Below are 19,257 nucleotides of genomic sequence, written 5' to 3' on the forward strand. Positions count from 1 at the left end.
TCCGCGTCTGTTCTGCATCCTGGGGCACAACAGGAATCTACCATATTTACCGTTTGTTTTCTGACAATAACAAATAGTCCAGCTGCGGGCTTCTGCCTGCCAAGATGGCGCCGTTTCGATTTGAACTGTTGCATGCCGGGAGAAATGACGTCAACTCCCGGAGCTCTATGGGCTCAGACTTCTGTAGGACATAATGAGTTATTCTGGCTCATCCCTTTAGTGATAACGGAACACAACTTAGGTCAAGGTTCTTCCCAGTCACTCCCAGGAAAATTGTCAGCTCTTGTTTACATAACTATCTCTTTTTGAGACAAAAAAAAGTACAACTTTTTGCCTTTTGGCTGTGAAACTCTAGAAATGCTGCGGCAGCAGTGAAGGGAAGCTGCTTCTCTTCATCCTATAAATGTGTAGAAGATGAGATAAAACAGCAAGAAGACAAATCAGGGGACAACGATGCTTTTAGTTAGAAAGAAAAATAAGAAAATGTTAAAAACAAGTTCGTCTACAGCGACACAGTATTTTGGAGTTTCACTGAATTCCAACCAGAGTAAAAGCAGAATATTCATCCTTAATATTAGCAACTATGAAGTCACCACACACATCACTAAGTCTAGAAACACAACATGGCTTGGCTGACATGGTGGCTTCTGGCAAGACGCACAATATTATAGGCACTAATCTCTGGAACATGCAACGTGGTGGCTGGTTACTGCAGATGGTGCCGGGTTTGAGTTTGGTCACAAAGGAACCTTTGCTGCAGCAGCTTGAAGCTGAAGGACGCACCACTCTGAGTCGGTGGTGCTGCGTACAAAGAGGCCTCATCACCTGTGTTAGTTCACAACCACACTTTCAGGTGCGGTGCCAGGTGCACGCATTTCAGCTGCTCCAAAGTACAACCTAGGGACTGAAAGGTCCAGATCAGGAAGTCACAGAGGCCCTGTTCTTGTTCTAATCACCTGAAATATTTCTGAAAGCACAGCTGCTCCATTCAGCTTCTAAATGTTTTTGTTTTGTTTCTTCTTTCTGATAATAAAATTGTACCACACCCTTGATTAAATATTTTGCTCTTTAAAGTTCAACTTCCATTTTAAACCAATCTGAGCTGAATTGAATACGATTGACATCTAATTCTAAAAGCATCTTACTGTCCAACGAAAACCGTAAAAATCATCAGACAAAATAACAAAACTCCTCGAAAACCAAACTGTTGACAATTTGCTCGGAATTCGTGACGCAAAACATTTAATCACACAACCGTTAAAGCATCAGTAACAGTGCATCAGCGCTCACAATGACCCCTTACGGATCATTACAATATTTTTAAATGTTTTCTGGTGTTTCATAATAATGATGTTATAGTCCCGAATATTTTTCTGATCATTTCTGTTGGTTTATCGTATTTTTCTGAACAGTGACTGTCCAAACCTCATGGTAGGAAATTTTTTTCATTTAGCAAAAAATCCCATTGATGTTTTTTTTTTCAAATTATTCCAACCAATATTTGTTGCGGTAATAATATGTAGAATTTTCAAATGGTCACTACAGTACCCACTGGTAAACGCATACGAATCTGCAGTGCGTGAGGACATTGTTCTACGTAGTTCAAAAATGTCCTCCTTGAGACACTCCCACGTCTGCCAGTTGGGTGGGACTAGCTCCAAACGTTTTCACAGGTTACACTGCATATGAAGAGGAATTCCTTTACTTCACCGTATAATTTTCACGTGCAGCTTAACCGGGGTTGGGGCTAGATCAATACTAACCCTAACTCATAGATATAATTTTGAGCCAACAGAGACCACATCCCAGCATGCTAGAGATTATTTGATTTAACCAGCCTGACCAGGCCCTTAATCCTGAAACCCATCTTCCACTCACAAAGATCACTTTTGCTGTAATCATCGGCCTAAAGCAGACACCCTAATAGAGGTTGTTGACACGCTTTACTTTGAAGTTCTGCCGCCTAACTCGTACAAACCTCACAGAGACCCAGAATATTGGGTATTTCCTAAAAGGAAACAAGAGGTCTGTGAATGTCCCAAATGTCCGGACTAAACTACAGCAGGCACCATCCACACAGACACAAATATCTTCCACATTAATCCTGACATACAGCCTAACACAGTCTGCTGCTTTCCCTGCCAACGTCATGAACAACGCTCCAGATTCAGTTGTTCGCCAAATAGTTTTATGATCTAAAATTAACTCAATAAATGGCCTTTGAATGGAGTGGAAATTTATCATCATGTGAAACATCTCAGACACAAAAACTTGACTGAAGTTCAGGTGAAGGCTCCCTGTAGTCTGAATGAGTGGAGCAAAACCAAGTCTCCGGTTTTCTGAGATGTGATGCTTTGGAGGATTTTGTAGTGAATTCCTGTTGTTCTGCATGTTCAGAATGACTCATCTGCACAGATCTGCATCCGATGAGGTGGTAAAATAGTCAATGGATTTTTTTAGACCAGATGTTGCTGGTTTTAGCAGTGACAAAAGAACTACACAGCAAAGTTTCATGGAGTGCAGGGAATACGGGGGCCATATTTCAAAACTGAAAGTGAGTTTGTAAGTATGACGTTCTGCGAGGCTTACTTTCCTACTGACTCTGTGACTTTCAGATGAGAACCTACAGTCGCAGTTCAAAACGTTTTCTCTTTTGTCTTTTTGCCGGAGCCCACCTTAACCAGATCTTGGGCCAGAACTGACGCCTGCAGCAGAACTCAGTGGATGGCCTCTGCATACGAACACTTCCTGTTGAAGGCCTGCAAGATCTCTGCGCAACATGCAGGCAGTTGGTTGTCCAAACTGAAGAAGTAGAAACTGTTCCAGACATTTGACACAATGAGTCCAACACATTCATCAATACATAACTAAAATAAAGCTACCATAGAAGTGTGTTTGGTTTGATAGTGAAAGTGCTTCCTTAAGAAACAAACCATGACAGAAACAACCAGACTCATAAAAACCAGTTAGGAGAAATCCTGGAAGAACTGGCTACACTGGAAACATCTGGAACATCAATGAGCAGATTTTTTTTATCCACCTGTCTCATTGGGTTCTGGTTTTATCAGAAGGAACAAAAAGCCAAAAAAGTACTTCAAGCTGCATGTAGACTCAGGACTAAATGGAACCGCAACTTGAGTATGACCTCTAGATTCAATGGGCCTGGAGGTGAACTAGAGGAGTCCTTGCTACAGATCCAAGGCAGAGAGACAAGAAAAATGAGAAGTTAGAACTCAAATATTCTTTGCTCATTGGAGGTTTAAAAATGCAGGAAAAGCAAAAGAAAGAATCCTAGGCGACTAGGTTAAGGTGCAAACTGCCCTCCCCACACTATACTTCTGAGTCTATAAGTCCAGGACCAGTTTCAGGAAGGGATTGTCAGTTAACCGGGGGCGTTTTTAGTCGGAGAATGACATTAATTTTAAATATTAAAGCTATATAACAAAGACCAAACAAATAAACTACTTCATAAAAACAGATTATACTTCGGAAGAAATGTTTCATTAACATGTTAAGCTCCAGACTAGGATCCCCCACTCAACCCCCAACCCCTAATCCAGAGACTAACAGGACGCAACAGCTGCCTTTTGATTATGTACACACACGCCTTGTTGGTTTTTGCTTTTCAGTTCATTTTCCTAAAAAAAGACATTATTTGTTGTCCCCATCTGTCCTTCGGCACCAGGCTGGTACTTGCATCCAGAGATTACAGTCTCCAATCAGCATCAGACAGATCAGAAGTTGCAGCAGTCCTTTGAGCTCATTTACAGCTGGACCACAATCCCCTTCCACCTGGTGCTGTCTCACTCTGTCAAGCTACCAATCAGCTGGTCTTTTTCTTTACTTACCAATCAGCTGGACTTCATCTGTCCAACTAATCAGCTGACCCTTTCGCTGACAGCTGTTCGTGACTCTACCGTCTCCTCGCAACTGGGACAGGGTACGGTGGATTGGGGGACAATGTCTCTAAGCTCCCTACCCTCACCTACTGCCTCTGGCTCTGCCCGTAACCTAGCCCTGCCATCTGCTGCAGGCACAATACCAGATCCTGCTACTCCAGGTGGCCCAGAGCTGTGAGGTCTCCTGGTACTGTTGGACCCTCTGTCCCCCCCTAAAACCTCTCTACTCTCTGATGCTGTGCCCAGCTCCCTTATGCCCTCTGTTCTGACACTCTCCACGCTGGCCTCTCTGCTTGAGAGCTGACTTTCTCTGTTAGGCCGCGTGGTGCTCAAGTCCTGGGGCTGTTCATTCTGGAGCTGCTGAGCAGAAATGAGGTTTGTCTGTGTCAGAATGGACGATGATCGGTGGGATGACAGGCTCTGCATTTCCAGTCTGGAAAGCTGTGAGTGGGGCTGAGCTTGAATCTGCTGAAAGTGGGGTTGTGCTTGGGACTGAGACACATGTGGCCTAGACTGAGACAGAGGTTGTCTGGGTTGGGCTCTGTATTGAGTCTGAAGTTGGTATTGCAATGGATCCCTTGTTTGTGGTAGCAAGTGAGTCTGAGTTTGTATTGGAGTTCTGGTCTGGGGCTGAGACTGAGTTTGTGTTGGAGTTCTGATTGGGGGTTGAGATTGAGTTTGTGTTGGAGTTCTGGTTGGAGGTTGAGACTGAGTTTGTGTTGGAGTTCTGGTTGGAGGTTGAGACTGAGTTTGTGTTGGAGTTCTGGTTGGAGGTTGAGACTGAGTTTGTGTTGGAGTTCTGGTTGGAGGTTGAGACTGAGTTTGTGTTGTGGTTCTGATCGGGGGTTGAGATTGAGTTTGTGTTGGAGTTCTGGTTGGAGGTTGAGACTGAGTTTGTGTTGGAGTTCTGGTTGGAGGTTGAGACTGAGTTTGTGTTGGAGTTCTGGTTGGAGGTTGAGACTGAGTTTGTGTTGTGGTTCTGATCGGGGGTTGAGATTGAGTTTGTGTTGGAGTTCTGGTTGGAGGTTGAGATTGAGTTTGTGTTGGAGTTCTGGTTGGAGGTTGAGATTGAGTTTGTGTTGTGGTTCTGATCGGGGGTTGAGATTGAGTTTGTGTTGGAGTTCTGGTTGGAGGTTGAGATTGGGTTTGTGTTGGAGTTCTGGTTGGAGGTTGAGACTGAGTTTGTGTTGTGGTTCTGATCGGGGGTTGAGATTGAGTTTGTGTTGGAGTTCTGGTTGGAGGTTGAGACTGAGTTTGTGTTTTGGTCTGAGGTTGAGTGTGAGTTTTTGTTGGAGTCCTGGTCTGTGGTTGAGTCTGAATTTGTGTCCTTGTCTGAGGCTGAAGTTGTGACTGTACTGACATCAGGGACTGGGACTGTTGTTTGAGTTGGGTTTGGGGTTGTGACTCGGTTTTAGGTAGGATCTGAGAATGAGATGCTGTAGAGGACTGGGTTTGTAAATGTGGATGTCCTGTATTGGGTGGATGAATGTGCAAGAAGGGTGGAGAGTAACATGGAACATTTGCAGACTGAGCTTCATGATAGATTGCAGACTGGACAGGCTGTGTCTGGGACTTCTGGTTGGTACACTGGGACTGAAAATGGGTTTGTGTTGGGGGCTTTGGGGTCTGGGGTGATATGTGTCTGGTTGGAGTGATCTGAAGTACAGGGTCTTGAATGTGGGCTTGCGATGAACTAGGGAGCTTGATCTGAGGACAAAACTGAACTTGGTGGGGTGGTTTAGGGACACGATGCTGAGGTTCAAGCAGAGACTGAGGTGCAGACTTTGCCTGTGTCTTGAGGAGAACTTCCTGTTGAGGAATGAGCTGAGGCATACTTTGGGGTTCAATTTCCAGCCTGGATTGGCTGGAAGATTCTAGGAGTCCATATGCAGTAGGATTAGGAGATGGCTGCTCATCTAATATAGAAACAGATGACTTTTGGTGGTGATGATGATGGTGGTGATGGTGGTGGTGCTTATGAAATGGTCGTTCTTTCTTTTTGTGGCCTTTTGTTGGGCTAATGCTACTAATGCTACAACTACTCCTTCCACCCCCACCTTCATCTTCCTCTAGCTCATCTCCTCGGCGTCCTCCATTGCCAGATTCTGTTTTCTCCTTGTGCTTACGACCTTTATGAGTTTTATGTCCATGTGATTGGCTGGTATCTGCAGAAGATGGTTGCCTTTGTAATTGTGTTTGCTCAGTGGGTATGGACTGAGGATCAGAGCTTGAAGTCCCTTCTGCTCTACTTCCCTCTTCCTCTGTGGTGGTCTTCTTTCCGGTCTCTGTTGTTAGAGTTGGAATCTGGACGCTCTCCATCTCTTCCACTGTCTCTCTTGTTTTACGTTTTTTGATTGGCAAGGCTGTTTCCTGAACAACAGGTCTAGTGGAAGACTCTTTGGCTGCTTTCCGTTTAGCTTCTGCAGCCAAGATGGCAGCTGCCGTGTAGCTGACAGCTGTTAAGCTACCAGAGATGGCTGCAGTGGAGGTGGAGGTTGTAGCAGCTGATGAGGTTTCTGATACTACTGTTGGTTTCCTTCCTCTTTTCTTGGGGGCAGTTTGAGGTGGAGGTGGAAGTTCCTGTTCAGATTTCCTTTTTCTGCCTGGACGTGACTTGGACACAGTGATAGGAGACTCCACCTGTACGGGAAGTACCACATTGTTAAGACACATTAGCATCAGTTTGATTTGAGTTGAGTTTTATTGATTGATTTGAGTTTTATTATTGGATCAACAATCACAAATTTCAAATAAACAAATGCACAGTGAACTAGATAAAAGTATTCTCCAGTGCATGCAATCTGATGTTCAGTCATGGTTGGGATGAGTTTTATTACATTCATATTTGAGATAATAACATCCATCCATTTTCTTCCGCTTATCCGGAGTCGGGTCGTGGGAGCAGCAGCCCAAGTCGAGAGGCCCAGACTTCCCTCTCCCCAGCCACTTGGGCCAGCTCTTCTGGGGGAATCCCAAGACGTTCCCTGGCCAGGTGAGAGACATTGTCCCTCATAAGTGTCCTGGGTCTTCCCTTAGGCCTTCTCCCGGTTGGACGTGCCCGGAAAACCTCATCAGAGAGGCATCCTGACCAGATGCCCGAGCCACCTCAACTGACTCCTCTTGATGTGGACGAGCAGAGAATCTACTCCGAGCCCCTCCCGAACGACCGAGCTTCTCACCCTATCTCTAAGGGAGAGCCCAGACACTCTGCGGAGAAAACTCATTTTGGCCACTTGTGTCCGTGATCTCGTTCTTTCGGTCACTACCCAAAGCTCGTGACCATAGTTGAGGGTAGGAACGTAGATCGACTGGTAAATCGAGAGCTTCGCCTTCTGATTCAGCTCGCTCTTCATCACAACAAATCGGTACAACGCCTGCATCACTGCAGATGCAGCACCAATCCGCCTATCGATCTCACGCTCCAGTTTTCTCGTACTCGTGAACAAGACCTCGAGATACTTAAACTCCTCCACTTGGGGCAGGACCTCATCCCTGACCCGGAGAAGGCATTCTACCCTTTTCCGAATCAAGACCATGGTCTCGAATGTAGAGGAGCTGATTCTCACCCCAGCTGCTTCACACTCTGTTGCGAACCGCTCCAGCACAAGCTAAAAATCACGTTCTGATGAAGCCAACAGGACCACATCGTCTGCAAAAAGCAGAGACCCGATCCTCAGGCCACCAAAACGGATGCCCTCAACACCTTGGCTGCGCCTAGAAATCCTGTCCATAAAGGTTATGACCCGAATCGGTGACAAAGGGCAGCCTTGGCGGAGTCCAACTCTCACTGGGAATGAGCCCGACTTACTGCCAGCAATGTGGACCAAGCTCTGACACCGGTCATACAGGAACCTAACAGCCAATATCAGACGGCCTGGTACCCCATACTCCCAGAGTATCCCCCACAGGGCCCCACAAGGGACGTGGTCAAATGCCTTCTCCAAATCCACAAAACACATGTAGACTAGTTGGGCAAATTCCCACGCACCTTCCAGGACCCCCCTAAGGGTAAAGAGCTGGTCCAGTGTTCCACGGTCAGGACAAAAATCACATTGCTCCTCCTGAATCTGAGGTTCGACAATCCGACAGATTCTCCTCTCCAGAACCCCTGAATAGACCTTACCAGGAAGGCTCAGGAGTGTGATCCCCCTGTAGTTGGAACACACCCTGCGGCCCCCCTTTTTAAATAGGGGAACCACCACCCCGGTCTGCCAATCTAGTGGAACTGCCCCCGATGTCCACGTGATATTGCAGAGCTGCATCAGCCAACACAACCCCACAACATCCAGAGCCTTAAGGAACTCCAGGCGGATCTCATCCACCCCTGGAGCCTTGCCACAGAGGAGCTTTTTAACCACCTGAGTGACCTCAGCACCAGAGATTTGAGAGCCCAACTCAAAGTCCCCAGACTCTGCTTCCTCACTGGAAGATGCGACGGTGGGATCGAGGAGGTCTTCGGAGTATTCTGCCCACTGATCCACAACGTCCTGAGTAGAGGTCAGCAGCATCGTCCCCACTACAAATGGTGTTGGAATTAGGACTCTAGTTGGAGCTATATCAAATACAGGCCATTTACTTCTTTTTTTTTACCATCTACAGCTTATTCATGCATTGTGATTTGTTGTGAAGCACAATGCATTGTTATGTATATAAAGTCTTGATTGATTGATTGATTGATTGAACTCTGCAACAGTATAATTTCAATGGTAGGTTTTTAAACAGTGATGCAGAACAACAATATAATAATTCCAGAATCATGAATTTCTGGAATGGAATCCCTTTGCGAAACATGCTTTAGTACTTGCTGGCAGTCACAGAGGTCAAAAGTGTCTTGTAGCTGGCCACAAGTTTTGAGCACATCTCATCTTTGCAGATTCTCTTTAAGTTATTAGTGTTTGGTGACCAATTTTTGGTAATTGGAACCTTCAGCTCCCTCCAAAGATTTTCTATGAGATTAAAGTCTAAACATAGACTAGGCCACTCCAAGACCTCAATGTGCTTTTTCTTGAGCAAATCCTTTGTTGCCTTGGCCATGTGTTTTTGATCACTGTAATGCTGGATTACCCACCCATGACCTGTTTTCAATGCCCTGGCTGATGGAAGGAAGTTTTTACCCAAGATTTGATGGTGCATGGCTCCATCTATCCTCCCACTGACTTGATACAGTTGTCCTTTCCCCGTTGCAGAAAAACATCTCCAAACCATCATGTTTCCACCTCCATGTATGAAGGTAGGGTGTTCTTGGAGTCATGCGCAGCAGTCCTCCTCCTCCGAAAAAAGCTGAATTTTGTTGTCATCTGTTGACAACACTTTCACCCAGTCCCACTATCAGGGTTTCCCCCAGAAAACTTGCTAGACCCGAAAGACCGTAAGGGGGGTGGGGGGGCGGTTCATTCTGCTGCCGTCCACCAGGTTTATAAAGTGCTGGGGGAAACCCTGTACTATGTAGCATTCAGATGTTCTGAGACAAAATTCAACTATGCTTTTTTGAGCAAGGGGCCTTTGTGGGTCATGCAGGATTTCAGTCCTTCATGGCGCACCAAGTGATGTCACCATCTCACCCAGCTGCTTGGATATGGTCTTGTAGCAGATTTCAGCCTTGCATGGCTCAACAATCTTGTCCCTGACATCCTTGAAAAGCTCTTTGGTCTCAGCCATGATGCAGACTTTTGGGATCTGGATGCATAGATTGCTTCTATGGACAGGTGTCTTTTGGGCCTTTTCTGCCAGTACCTACTTAACACTGCTCAACTCAATTTGGCCTGGTTCAATGGGAATTCCACTGGTATGAGGTATCAGGTTCCAACCTCCTTTTTAGTACCTCCTTTGAAGTAGTTCCAAGCATCTCTGTGCTGAATTTGATCCAAAACGTGGCATCAGAGAATGTGAGACACTGATTGATAAGGGGGCTCAACTTTTGGTACTTTTCTTAATCTGAAATTAGGTTTTACTCTTTTTTATATTTATATTCTATACCTAATATTTTAAATTACTTTGACATTTGAATCAATCCGGTACTAATTCCTGGTACCTTCGAATCGATCCCAGTACTTAACGGTACCAATTTTCGATACTTTTGAGTGTTTAATATTTTTAATTCTCTTTTATAATTAAATATATATTTTTCTCAATATATAGCCATATTTGATATCATGATAAATAACATTCAACTGTTTGTATTTTAACATCGTCCTTGTAGTTTTATAAGCTGATAATTAAACTGAAGCAAACATCTTTACTGTGAACTAAATTTACTGTGTATCTTCATTCCTTTTACCGTCCTTTTTCAATTGATTTTTCCTACTGGGAAGTTAGAATTTCCGAGGAGAAAGCGAACGCACCATTTGCTGATAACAACGGTGGCAATGGAAGCTAACATATCAAGCTAACGTTATCTTTAACAGTTTATTTAGCTGCTGGAGCAGATTAAAACGATGATGCCTCACACTTAGATCGTTGTCACTGGTTTCATCTTCACCCAATCACCCGTTGCATTTAGTAAAGTGAAGCCAAACTTTAGAGCGCGTTCATGTTCTTCTAGTTGGAATTTTGGAGTTCCGAGGAGAAAGCAAACGCACCAATAGTGAAACGGAAGCTAACAAATCAAGCTAACATTATCTTAAACATTTTATTTACCTACCAGAGCAGATTAAGATGAGGATGTCTCACTTAAGATTGTTGTCGCGTTTCATCATCACCCAGTTACCCATCACATTTAGTGAAGTGGACCCAAGCTTTAGCTTTCGTTCTTTCTACCATGCTGCTCTGTTTACAACTCGCTCGCAGCGACCGATGACATAACGCTCTTGCGCATGCGTAGCTGTCCAGGCAAGTTCTCGTTGTGAAGGAAGGGTACCGAAACGAGGCACCGTTTCAAATGAAGTGAATCGGTGCTCGGTCGGTACTGTGGAATTTGGTCGGTACCTTAAAAAGTACCGAATTTGGTACCCATCCCTAGCCACAGCCTCCTTGCCCTGGGGCACACCAACAGAAGTGAGGCTGTTATTCCTGCTGGCCAACACTTGGACCACCACTAGCAGTCAAATCAGGTCAAGCACAAACCTTTGGCAGCAAACCAATTACATGTAATCATAAATTCATACAAATCAAATACCTTTGATGAGGTGCCAGCAGATGAGTCTGCCTTACCAAAAGGCATTTTAACCAGAAGTTTGCCTGGAGTCTTTTCAACAACTCGTTTCATGGCTACACCCTCAGTGACCTGTCGCATCTTTCCACTGCCTACACAAACATAAAGGATAAACATACAACTGCAGAGACTTGTTACCGTTACCAGATTCACTTTCACATCACCGAGTACCTTTAGGCCGCCCACGACCTCGCCCTGACGGCTTCACCACCTTTGGTTTCTTGAAAGGCCGCTTCTCACGACGGGAAGGGCTTCCACGTCCAGTGACAGTAAAATCAAAATCGTTGGGGTCAGTAGTTGTATCACCAATCTTCTCAAAGTAGGCAATAAGTTCCACCTTGGAACGAAAAGCCTTCCCCTCTGAGCTTTACAGCACGGAAACAACAAAACACTAACATTATTCATCTGTATCTTTACTACACTGCAGCATAACCACTGAGTTTGGCTTACTTGATTAGGTAAACGTCAAACTTTCCAGCAGAGCGTCCAGACTTTCTTTGTTTCAGTTTACGGGTCCAGCCTTCGGGCAGTGTAGGGTCCTCATACATTGGCCCCCGGTCCCGAATGATGGAACGTCTCTGCCTGAGAGATGCTGCAGACTCAGACCCTGGCTCTGAGGGGCCCGCCTCTGGTTCCAACACCTTCAAGGATGAAGTGAAGAGAAAATTCTGAAAGTGTTTATATCATCTTGGACTATGTTGTGTTGTTTGGTGAAGGATCAAATGGAGTCTAAAGGTTCACCTGTTCTGTACCTGACTCTGAGGCTCAATGCTTGTCTGGGTGTGCCCTCTTGCAACTGAAGGCGTGGTTGTGGTCTCAACCCCCTGGTCGGCATGGTGACGCTCCCGACGGGCCTTCTTGCTCTTACTGTGAGAGCTATCTCTTTCTCTGGTGGGGGGTCTGGGGTTGGCTTGTTCCTCATCATTTGCTTGGCTCTTCTCCCTTTGGAAAAAAGAGGATATTCTGAGTGGGAATACTAAACTGCATAATGACAGAAAAGTGCTTGTTGTCTGACAAACCGGAACGTGTATGTAAGGGTGAAAATGTATTAAACTAGGAAACTTGTAACAGCTCATCACCATCATTTCCAAACCAGTAATCAGTCACTGTGCGCTCAAGATTCAGTACATTTCCTCAGTAAAACGATATATTCGCTTTCCTCCTGTGTGCAGGTGAGTGGCGTTGCAGAAGCAACAAATCACGTTTTCAGCATGTGTGCAGCCAGCCAATGTATCAAACAGCCAGCGACCCAGATGTATAAAAGTTGGTAGTTCACTCTGTGGTCTTCATTGCAACTTCAACTGGATGCTTGAACTCTTTAGAGTTTTATTTTTTTTTCAATAAAATATTCCAATTTGTGGAGGGCTAGGGTTGGCTTTTTGTTAGCCCCAAGACTCTCTGCCTGTGTGTTGGGGTTTACCCCGGGGGAAGAGAGGGTAGCTTCCCTGCGCCTTCGGGTCGGGGAACGGGTCCTGACTGTTGTTTGTGCTTATGGGCCAAATATCAGTTCAGAGTACCCACCCTTTCTGGAGTCCCTGGGACGAGTGCTAGATAGTGCTCCATCAAGGGACTCCATTGTCCTGCTGGGGGACTTCAATGCTCACGTGGGCAATGACAGCATGACCTGGAGGGGTGTTTCGTTATTGGACTTCTGTGCAAGCCGCAGTTTGGCCATAACGAACACCATGTTCGAACATAAGGATGCCCATCGGTACACTTGGTACCAAGGCAGCCTAGGTCGTAGGTCAATGATAGACTTTGTAGTCGTATCATCTGACCTGCGGCCGTACATTTTGGACACCCGAGTGAAGAGAGGAGCGGAGCTGTCAACTGATCACCACCTGGTGGTGAGTTGGATCAGATGGCAGGGGAAGATGCTGCGTAGACCTGGCAGACCCAAACGCATAGTGAAGGTCTGCTGGGAATGCCTGGCAGAAGAACCTGTCAAGACGGTCTTCAACTCCCACCTCCGGCAGAGCTTTGACCGTGTCCCGAGAGCAGTGGGGGACATTGACTCGGAGTGGGCCTTGTTCCACTCTGTGATTGTTGAGGCGGCTGTTGCTAGCTGTGGTCGCAAGGTGGCTGGTGCCAGTTGTGGTGGCAACCCCTGTACCCGCTGGTGGAAACCAGAGGTTCGGGATGCCATCAGGCTGAAGAAGGAGGCCTACAGGGCGTGGCTGGTCTGTGGGTCTCCGGAGGCAGCAGACGGGTACCGGATAGCCAAGCGGGGTGCAGCAGTGACAGTTGCCGAGGCAAAATCTCGGGCGTGGGAGGAGTTTGGTGAGGCCATGGAGAAAGACTATCGATCGGTGCCAAAGAGGTTCTGGCAAACTGTCCGGCGCCTCAGGAGAGGGAGGCAGCAACTCGCTCACACTGTTTACAGTGGGAATGGGGAGCCACTGACGTCAACTGGGGCTATAGTCGGATGGTGGAAGGTATACTTTGAGGAGCTCCTCAATCCCACCTACGCGCATTCCGAGGAGGAGCCAGAGCTGGGAGACCTGGGGATGGACTGTCCAATCCCTGGGGCAGAAGTTGCTGAGGTAGTCAAGCAACTACACAACGGCGGAGCCCCGGGGTGGATGAGATTCGTCCAGGGTATCTCAAGGCTATGGATGTGGTAGGGCTGTCGTGGTTGACACGTCTCTGCAACATTGCGTGGTCATCGGGGGCAGTTCCTGTGGAGTGGTAGACCGGGGTGTTGGCCCCCATCTTTAAGAAGGGTGACCGGAGCGTGTGTTCCAACTATAGAGGGATCACACTCCTCAGCCTCCCTGGAAAGGTCTACTCCAAGGTACTGGAGAGGAGGGTCTGATCGATAGTTGAATCTCTGATTGAGGAGGAGCAATGTGGTTTTTGTCTTGGCCATGGAACTGCAGACCAGCTCTATACCCTTGCAAGGGTGATGGAGGGGGCATGGGAGTTTGCCCAACCAATCCACATGTGTTTTGTGGATTTGGAGAAGGCTTATGACCGTTTCCCCAGGGACACCCTGTGGGGGACGCTCCAGGAGTATGGGGTGGGTGGCCTTTTGTTAAGGGCCATTCAATCCCTTTATCAGAGGAGTGTGAGTTTGGTCCGCATAGCCGGTAGTAAGTTGGACCTGTTCCCGGTGAGGGTTGGACTCTGCCAGGGCTGCCCTTCGTCTCTGGTTCTGTTCATTACCTTTATGGACAGAATTTCTAGGCGCAGCCGTGGTGTGGAGTGTTTCGAGTTTGGTGGCAGGAGAATCTCGTCTCTGCTTTTTGCGGATGATGTGGTCCTCCTAGCTTCATCCAGCTCTGACCTTCAGCTCTTGCTGAGTAGATTTGCGGCCGAGTGTGAAGCGGCTGGGATGAGGATCAGCACCTCCAAATCTGAGACCATGGTTCTCGACCGGGAAAGGGTGGCTTGCCAACTCCGGGGAGGGAGAGAGGTCCTACCTCAAGTGGAGGAATTTAAGTTTCTCGGAGTCTTGTTCACGAGTGAGGGTAGGAGGGATCAGGAGATCGACAGGCGGATTGGTTCTGCATCACTGCAGACACCGAGCCGATCTGTCGTGGTGAAGAGGGAGCTGAGCCAGAAAGCCAGGCTCTCGATTTACCGGTCGATCTACATCCCAATCCTCACCTATGGTCATGAGCTTTGGGTAATGACCAAAAGAACGAGATCGCGAATACAAGCAGCTGAAATGAGTTTCCTCCGTAGGGTGGCCGGGCTCAGCCTTACCCCAAAATTCCACTATCTCCGCTCCGGCACGAACTCCGCAGTAAAAACGGTCCTGTTGTAGTCAATCAGAGCTGCTCCACTACTGCGGCCATGCGGCGCAGTGCGCCGCCCGCCGTTCCGTCATCCGGCAAAAATAGGATCGATCCTATTTTTGCCGGACGCCAGAGCACCTCCGCAGTCAATGGACAGAAATCACAACCGCCCAACAGGAAAGGGGAGCAAGCACAACTTCCGTTATTTCACAATAAATCGATAAACAAAAAGCGTTTTTTGTTTCATGTGCACAGATTTAACAAATTTTAACAACTGTCAATGGCGGTTGAACTTTAAATGCACGAAAATAAGCCATAAATACAGTTTCCACTATCAAAGTAGTCACGCTTTGTTGATCCAAACACTGCTGATCTCTCAACACAAATGATGGGCAGAATTAACAGTTCATTTCGATGCTTCTCCCACACAACGGGTGTTTGGATCTAACTTCCGCGTTTATTGCTCGGACTGTATCGCAAGATCTCGAAAATCCTGCGCATGCCTGTTTGCGCACCTCAGGTCTCCACACTGGAGCGGAGCCGTTGTAGAGCGGGTATAGTATAATTTGAGTTTGGAAGCGAGCGGCAGCGGAAAGCGGGGGCGGAGCGGAGCAGAGATAGTGGAATTTTGGGGTTAGAGATAGGGTGAGGAGCTCGGACATTCAGGAGGGACTCGGAGTAGAACCGCTGCTTCTCCAGATCGAAAGGATTCAGCTAAGGTGGTTTGGGCATCTGGTCAGGATGCCTCCTGGACGCCTCCCTGGGGAGGTGTTTCGGGCATGTCCTGCCAGCAAGAGGCCCCCAGGTCGACCCAGGACACATTGGAGAGGTTACATCTCCAATCTGGTCCGGGAACACCTAGGGGTCCTGCTGGAGGAGCTGTTGGAGGTGGCTGGGGAGAGGACGGTCTGGAGCTCCCTAGTTGAGATGCTGCCCCCGCGACCCAGACCCGGATAAGCGGAGGAAGACGACAACAACGACCTCTTGTGCTATTGTGTCTTTAGGGTTAATATAAATGTTAAATTTATCTACATGAAAATCAAACTTTTTCCACAGTTTAGCCATTTTTTTAAATGTTTTGCTCATAATTAGTTAACATTGTGAGTTATTTTCAAAATTTAAATCTGCCTTACTATCACTTTATTTCTCTGATTTAATTTATTTGACTCATCTCAACACACAGGTGCTTTTGTCTCATTCTAATTAACACCAAAATGACTAAAACAGGACTTTCCCTGCCAATCATGTCATTTTTGCCAAACATAATGCTCTTCAGAACATGGCTCACGCATCACCATCATCAACCCACCAAAAATGAATCTCACCGATAGTTTTCCAAAAGTTGGCAGCCTTGCCTTAATAAACATTAATATGTCCATATCACATGAATTAACTGAACAAAAACATTTTTCCTTACTCGTTTCTGCACTGATTCAATTGTCACACTGTCATTGTGTATGCCTAGTATTTTACTATTTATTTATACTAATGTTTACATGTATACACAAGTGTATTGATGATGATAGCACCTCATTGAAAGTGTATTCATAATTTTCTTTTACTGTCTCAATTATTGTAAAGTGACAATAAAGTCATTTATTTAAAACAACTTGATAAATGGAAAATGCAAACAAGTGTGGCAAGGTGGATAAACGAGGGCCCGGGCAGGATTCGATCCCCAGACTCCCGGGTGAGAGTCACACGCTCTAACCAGTCAGCCAAAGTGACATCCCCTTGGCCAAGTAGCCAGGGCGCATGATCAATCGGGACATTGTGACAGGACACACTGTCACACAAGCAAAACAGCAGAACATTTGACATGTTGCACAAGACCAGCTCTGGCTTTCCCTTCTGATCAGCTGTTCCAAGCTGAGAACGTGCAATTGGTGCACATCGTTTCATGGATAGGTTAGGACTGAATCATAAAGAACGGGCGCTCACTGTGATTGTATGGTGTTTTTTTATATGGGATTTTACGTTTTGAGGGTCATTAAAATAACTTATTCTTTAGAAGAAAATACATTTATTCGGTATGTGCAAAAAGCTGCACCTTGAATGTACTGCACATTTTACTGTATAAATGATCCGCTGTGTGTGTTTTTGTGATGCTGCAGATGAACCAGTTGCTACCGGAACAGGAAGTGAGCTCCTAAGCGAACTGGAACGCACGCACAGGCTGCAGCGACAGTGCGCGCGCGCTTTAACGCGCACACATCTACTCAGCCGCCTGCTAACATGCTAGTAAGGTGCTAATAGTAGCTTGGGCTTAACCCGGTCACTGAAGTTAGCAGATAGCATGCCGTTAGCTTAACGGAACCAGACGGAGACTCCGCCGCAAAGTTCGGAGCTTCATCCCCGGACTCAATGTAGCCAGCCTCCGGACGTCCTGACCGAAACTGGGTTGATGTCGTAGCATCAGGCGGTGCGTTTGGCGGAGGCTAGGCTAAAATATCAGTACAACCTGATTTGGTGACGTATTCCCACTAACCCCGCTCGGGGGAGACGGGCCGAGGTTGAAATCAGCACACTTCATCAAACGCAGAATAAAATATGACTTGGGTGGGTTGGAGACGACGGGTTCTGCGGGGCTTAAACGGAGGATGGAATATAAAAAAAGACTTACAGTTTGTCCGCTCCGCTCCCCTCGGCGGCCATTTTTATTTAAATAAATAAATTTATATGAAAAAAACTCACAACATCTCAGTTGCACACCGCCCCCTCTAGCCACAAACACCGCGATATCTGGGACTACTTAGGCACAAGTAAGTAGCAAGGGCGGCGTAGTATCGCGAGAGCTGTTCTTAATGACGATAGGTCGAGGCGTTCAGGTACAGCTCGGAAACTGTTAAAAAGTTTTGCTTGTTGATGTTAATTTTAATAAGACACAAGAGCACGAGATTACATTTTTGTGATAATTAGCTGGAAGGTTTATAATAAAGTGTTAAATTTTCAAGATAACGTTAATCATATCAGAATTTCTATGAAAATGAAAGCACCATGTCTACAGTAGCATTCGCTTTCTTGTTTTCCCGTTTCTCTTTATAGTTTATTATTCTGCTTCTGTACGTTATTTGGCATTTAACTTCTTCCACAATTCTTCAGCTACTTACACAATTTTGGTATCAAAACGTTCAGCTTATACCAGCTATGATTTTTGGTATTGAAATACTTTATACTTTTTGAGGCATTCAGCTTTTTATGCTATTTTTCCCCCGTTGAAATGAATGGAACTGCTCAATTTTCAGTAAAATCCTGTCACTTTTTGACCTTTTACTCTAATAGGTTAACCTTAATCTAGAGACTTCATTCAAGGTTCAACAAACTCACAAGACGTTCGGCTATTACTGGTTAAAAAAATTTTATATCTTCCCAGGTTTTTCTAAAATCACAGGTAGAAGTTGAGGTACGGCTTGAGATTTTCAGAAAAATTCACAAAAATTATAATGGACAGAGATAAGAGCAAGGACCCTCCTTTGCTCTATTTCTGCTATTGTCCTGAGAGAACCGTAGGTCAGATTGAAATGAGACGCACACTGGTTTACAGGTAACGGACATACCTTCGTTTTGAGCCTCCATGACAACCCAGGGTCCAGACCAGGAAGCAGAGTCGTAGTTTAACCCACCCCTCTGCAGCTTCGGTACTGTTACCCGGGCCACACTTTGGATGCTCCTGCCTTTGGGACTGAACCCAGAGTGTTAGTAGTGCTAAAGCATCAGTGGATAAAAGGCTCAGCATCAGAACCCGGTTCTGAATAATGCGAGTCCGGGATCCGGGTCTTCTGCTGTTTCCTTTTAGAAACGCTGCTTTGAACATGAAACTAAAACTAGCAGATTAACAAAAGACTGTATTTCCTTTCATCTTTTCTATTTTCAGAATTCTTTTATTTGTCAGCATTTCCATTTCAATAAAAACGAGTAGAAACAGAACAAAGATTTTTTCTACCGCTGAGGTGGACGGCCACAGACGGCCCACAGGCTGCAGCCAGGAGCCGCAGGATGTGCCGACATGTACAGGAACGCCTGACTGACAACAATCTGGAATAAAACAAATTTCCACGAGCCCTCTGGTTTCAGGAGGAGGAGATGAGCCCATTCATAACAGAAGGTCACTGGGAATACTGGGAGACCCCCACTCAGAGGTTACAGGTCACTTAAACAGTCCCAGCTCCCTACCAGGGCCATTTTCTGGGGTCAGGTTCCTGTTTTGCCTTTTGTCCCTGTTGTAGGAACCAAAGGGGATAAATCCTGACTCCACATAAGGGTCCTGGTTCCTGGACCAGGATTTAGAGGAGGAAACATCTAAACCTGTGAGACTAAATTGGTTTTAAAGCTATATGTGGTGGAGATGTTCTCAGACCAGTTTAACAGAAGTACAGAAACATCACTGCTGCCCCCTGGAGGTAGAAACACCAGATTACAACAGTCTCCTCCACCTGCTTTCAGTGGATAATTTAAATCTTCTCAACCT

The 19,257-nt window shown here is 46.1% G+C and overlaps 1 protein-coding gene across 2 annotated transcripts; it reads right to left on the reverse strand.

Annotated features, from left to right (window-relative positions):
• Positions 1 to 440: 440 nt before the first annotated feature.
• On the reverse strand, positions 441 to 17,537 carry mecp2 (methyl CpG binding protein 2). Of its 2 annotated transcripts, XM_015968778.3 has the most exons (6): positions 17,413 to 17,537; positions 11,802 to 11,991; positions 11,500 to 11,690; positions 11,221 to 11,414; positions 11,014 to 11,141; positions 441 to 6,539 (listed from the first exon to the last, which is right to left on the reverse strand). In XM_015968778.3, the coding sequence occupies exons 1-6, from the start codon at positions 17,442 to 17,444 to the stop codon at positions 3,879 to 3,881; spliced, it is 3,396 nt and encodes a 1,131-aa protein (XP_015824264.3). In that variant the 5' UTR covers positions 17,445 to 17,537; the 3' UTR covers positions 441 to 3,878. The 2 variants fall into 2 exon arrangements, with proteins under 2 accessions (XP_015824264.3, XP_054602198.2); XM_054746223.2 differs by lacking the exon at positions 17,413 to 17,537 and having other exon boundaries at positions 11,791 to 11,927.
• Positions 17,538 to 19,257: the final 1,720 nt, after the last annotated feature.

The sequence above is a fragment of the Nothobranchius furzeri genome, chromosome 15, assembly GCF_043380555.1.
Source record: "Nothobranchius furzeri strain GRZ-AD chromosome 15, NfurGRZ-RIMD1, whole genome shotgun sequence".
Taxonomy (NCBI): domain Eukaryota; kingdom Metazoa; phylum Chordata; class Actinopteri; order Cyprinodontiformes; family Nothobranchiidae; genus Nothobranchius; species Nothobranchius furzeri.

What these genes read in the sequence shown, in the direction of transcription:
- mecp2 (XM_015968778.3), bottom strand. Translation starts at nt 17,444, where the DNA reads ATGGCCGCCGAGGGGAGCGGAGCGGACAAACT. An exon ending in GCATTGAGCCTCAGAGTCAG is followed by an intron (nt 11,691 to 11,801) that starts GTACAGAACAGG and finishes TCATCCTTGAAG; the next exon opens with GTGTTGGAACCAGAGGCGGG. An exon ending in TTTGACGTTTACCTAATCAA is followed by an intron (nt 11,415 to 11,499) that starts GTAAGCCAAACT and finishes CGTGCTGTAAAG; the next exon opens with CTCAGAGGGGAAGGCTTTTC.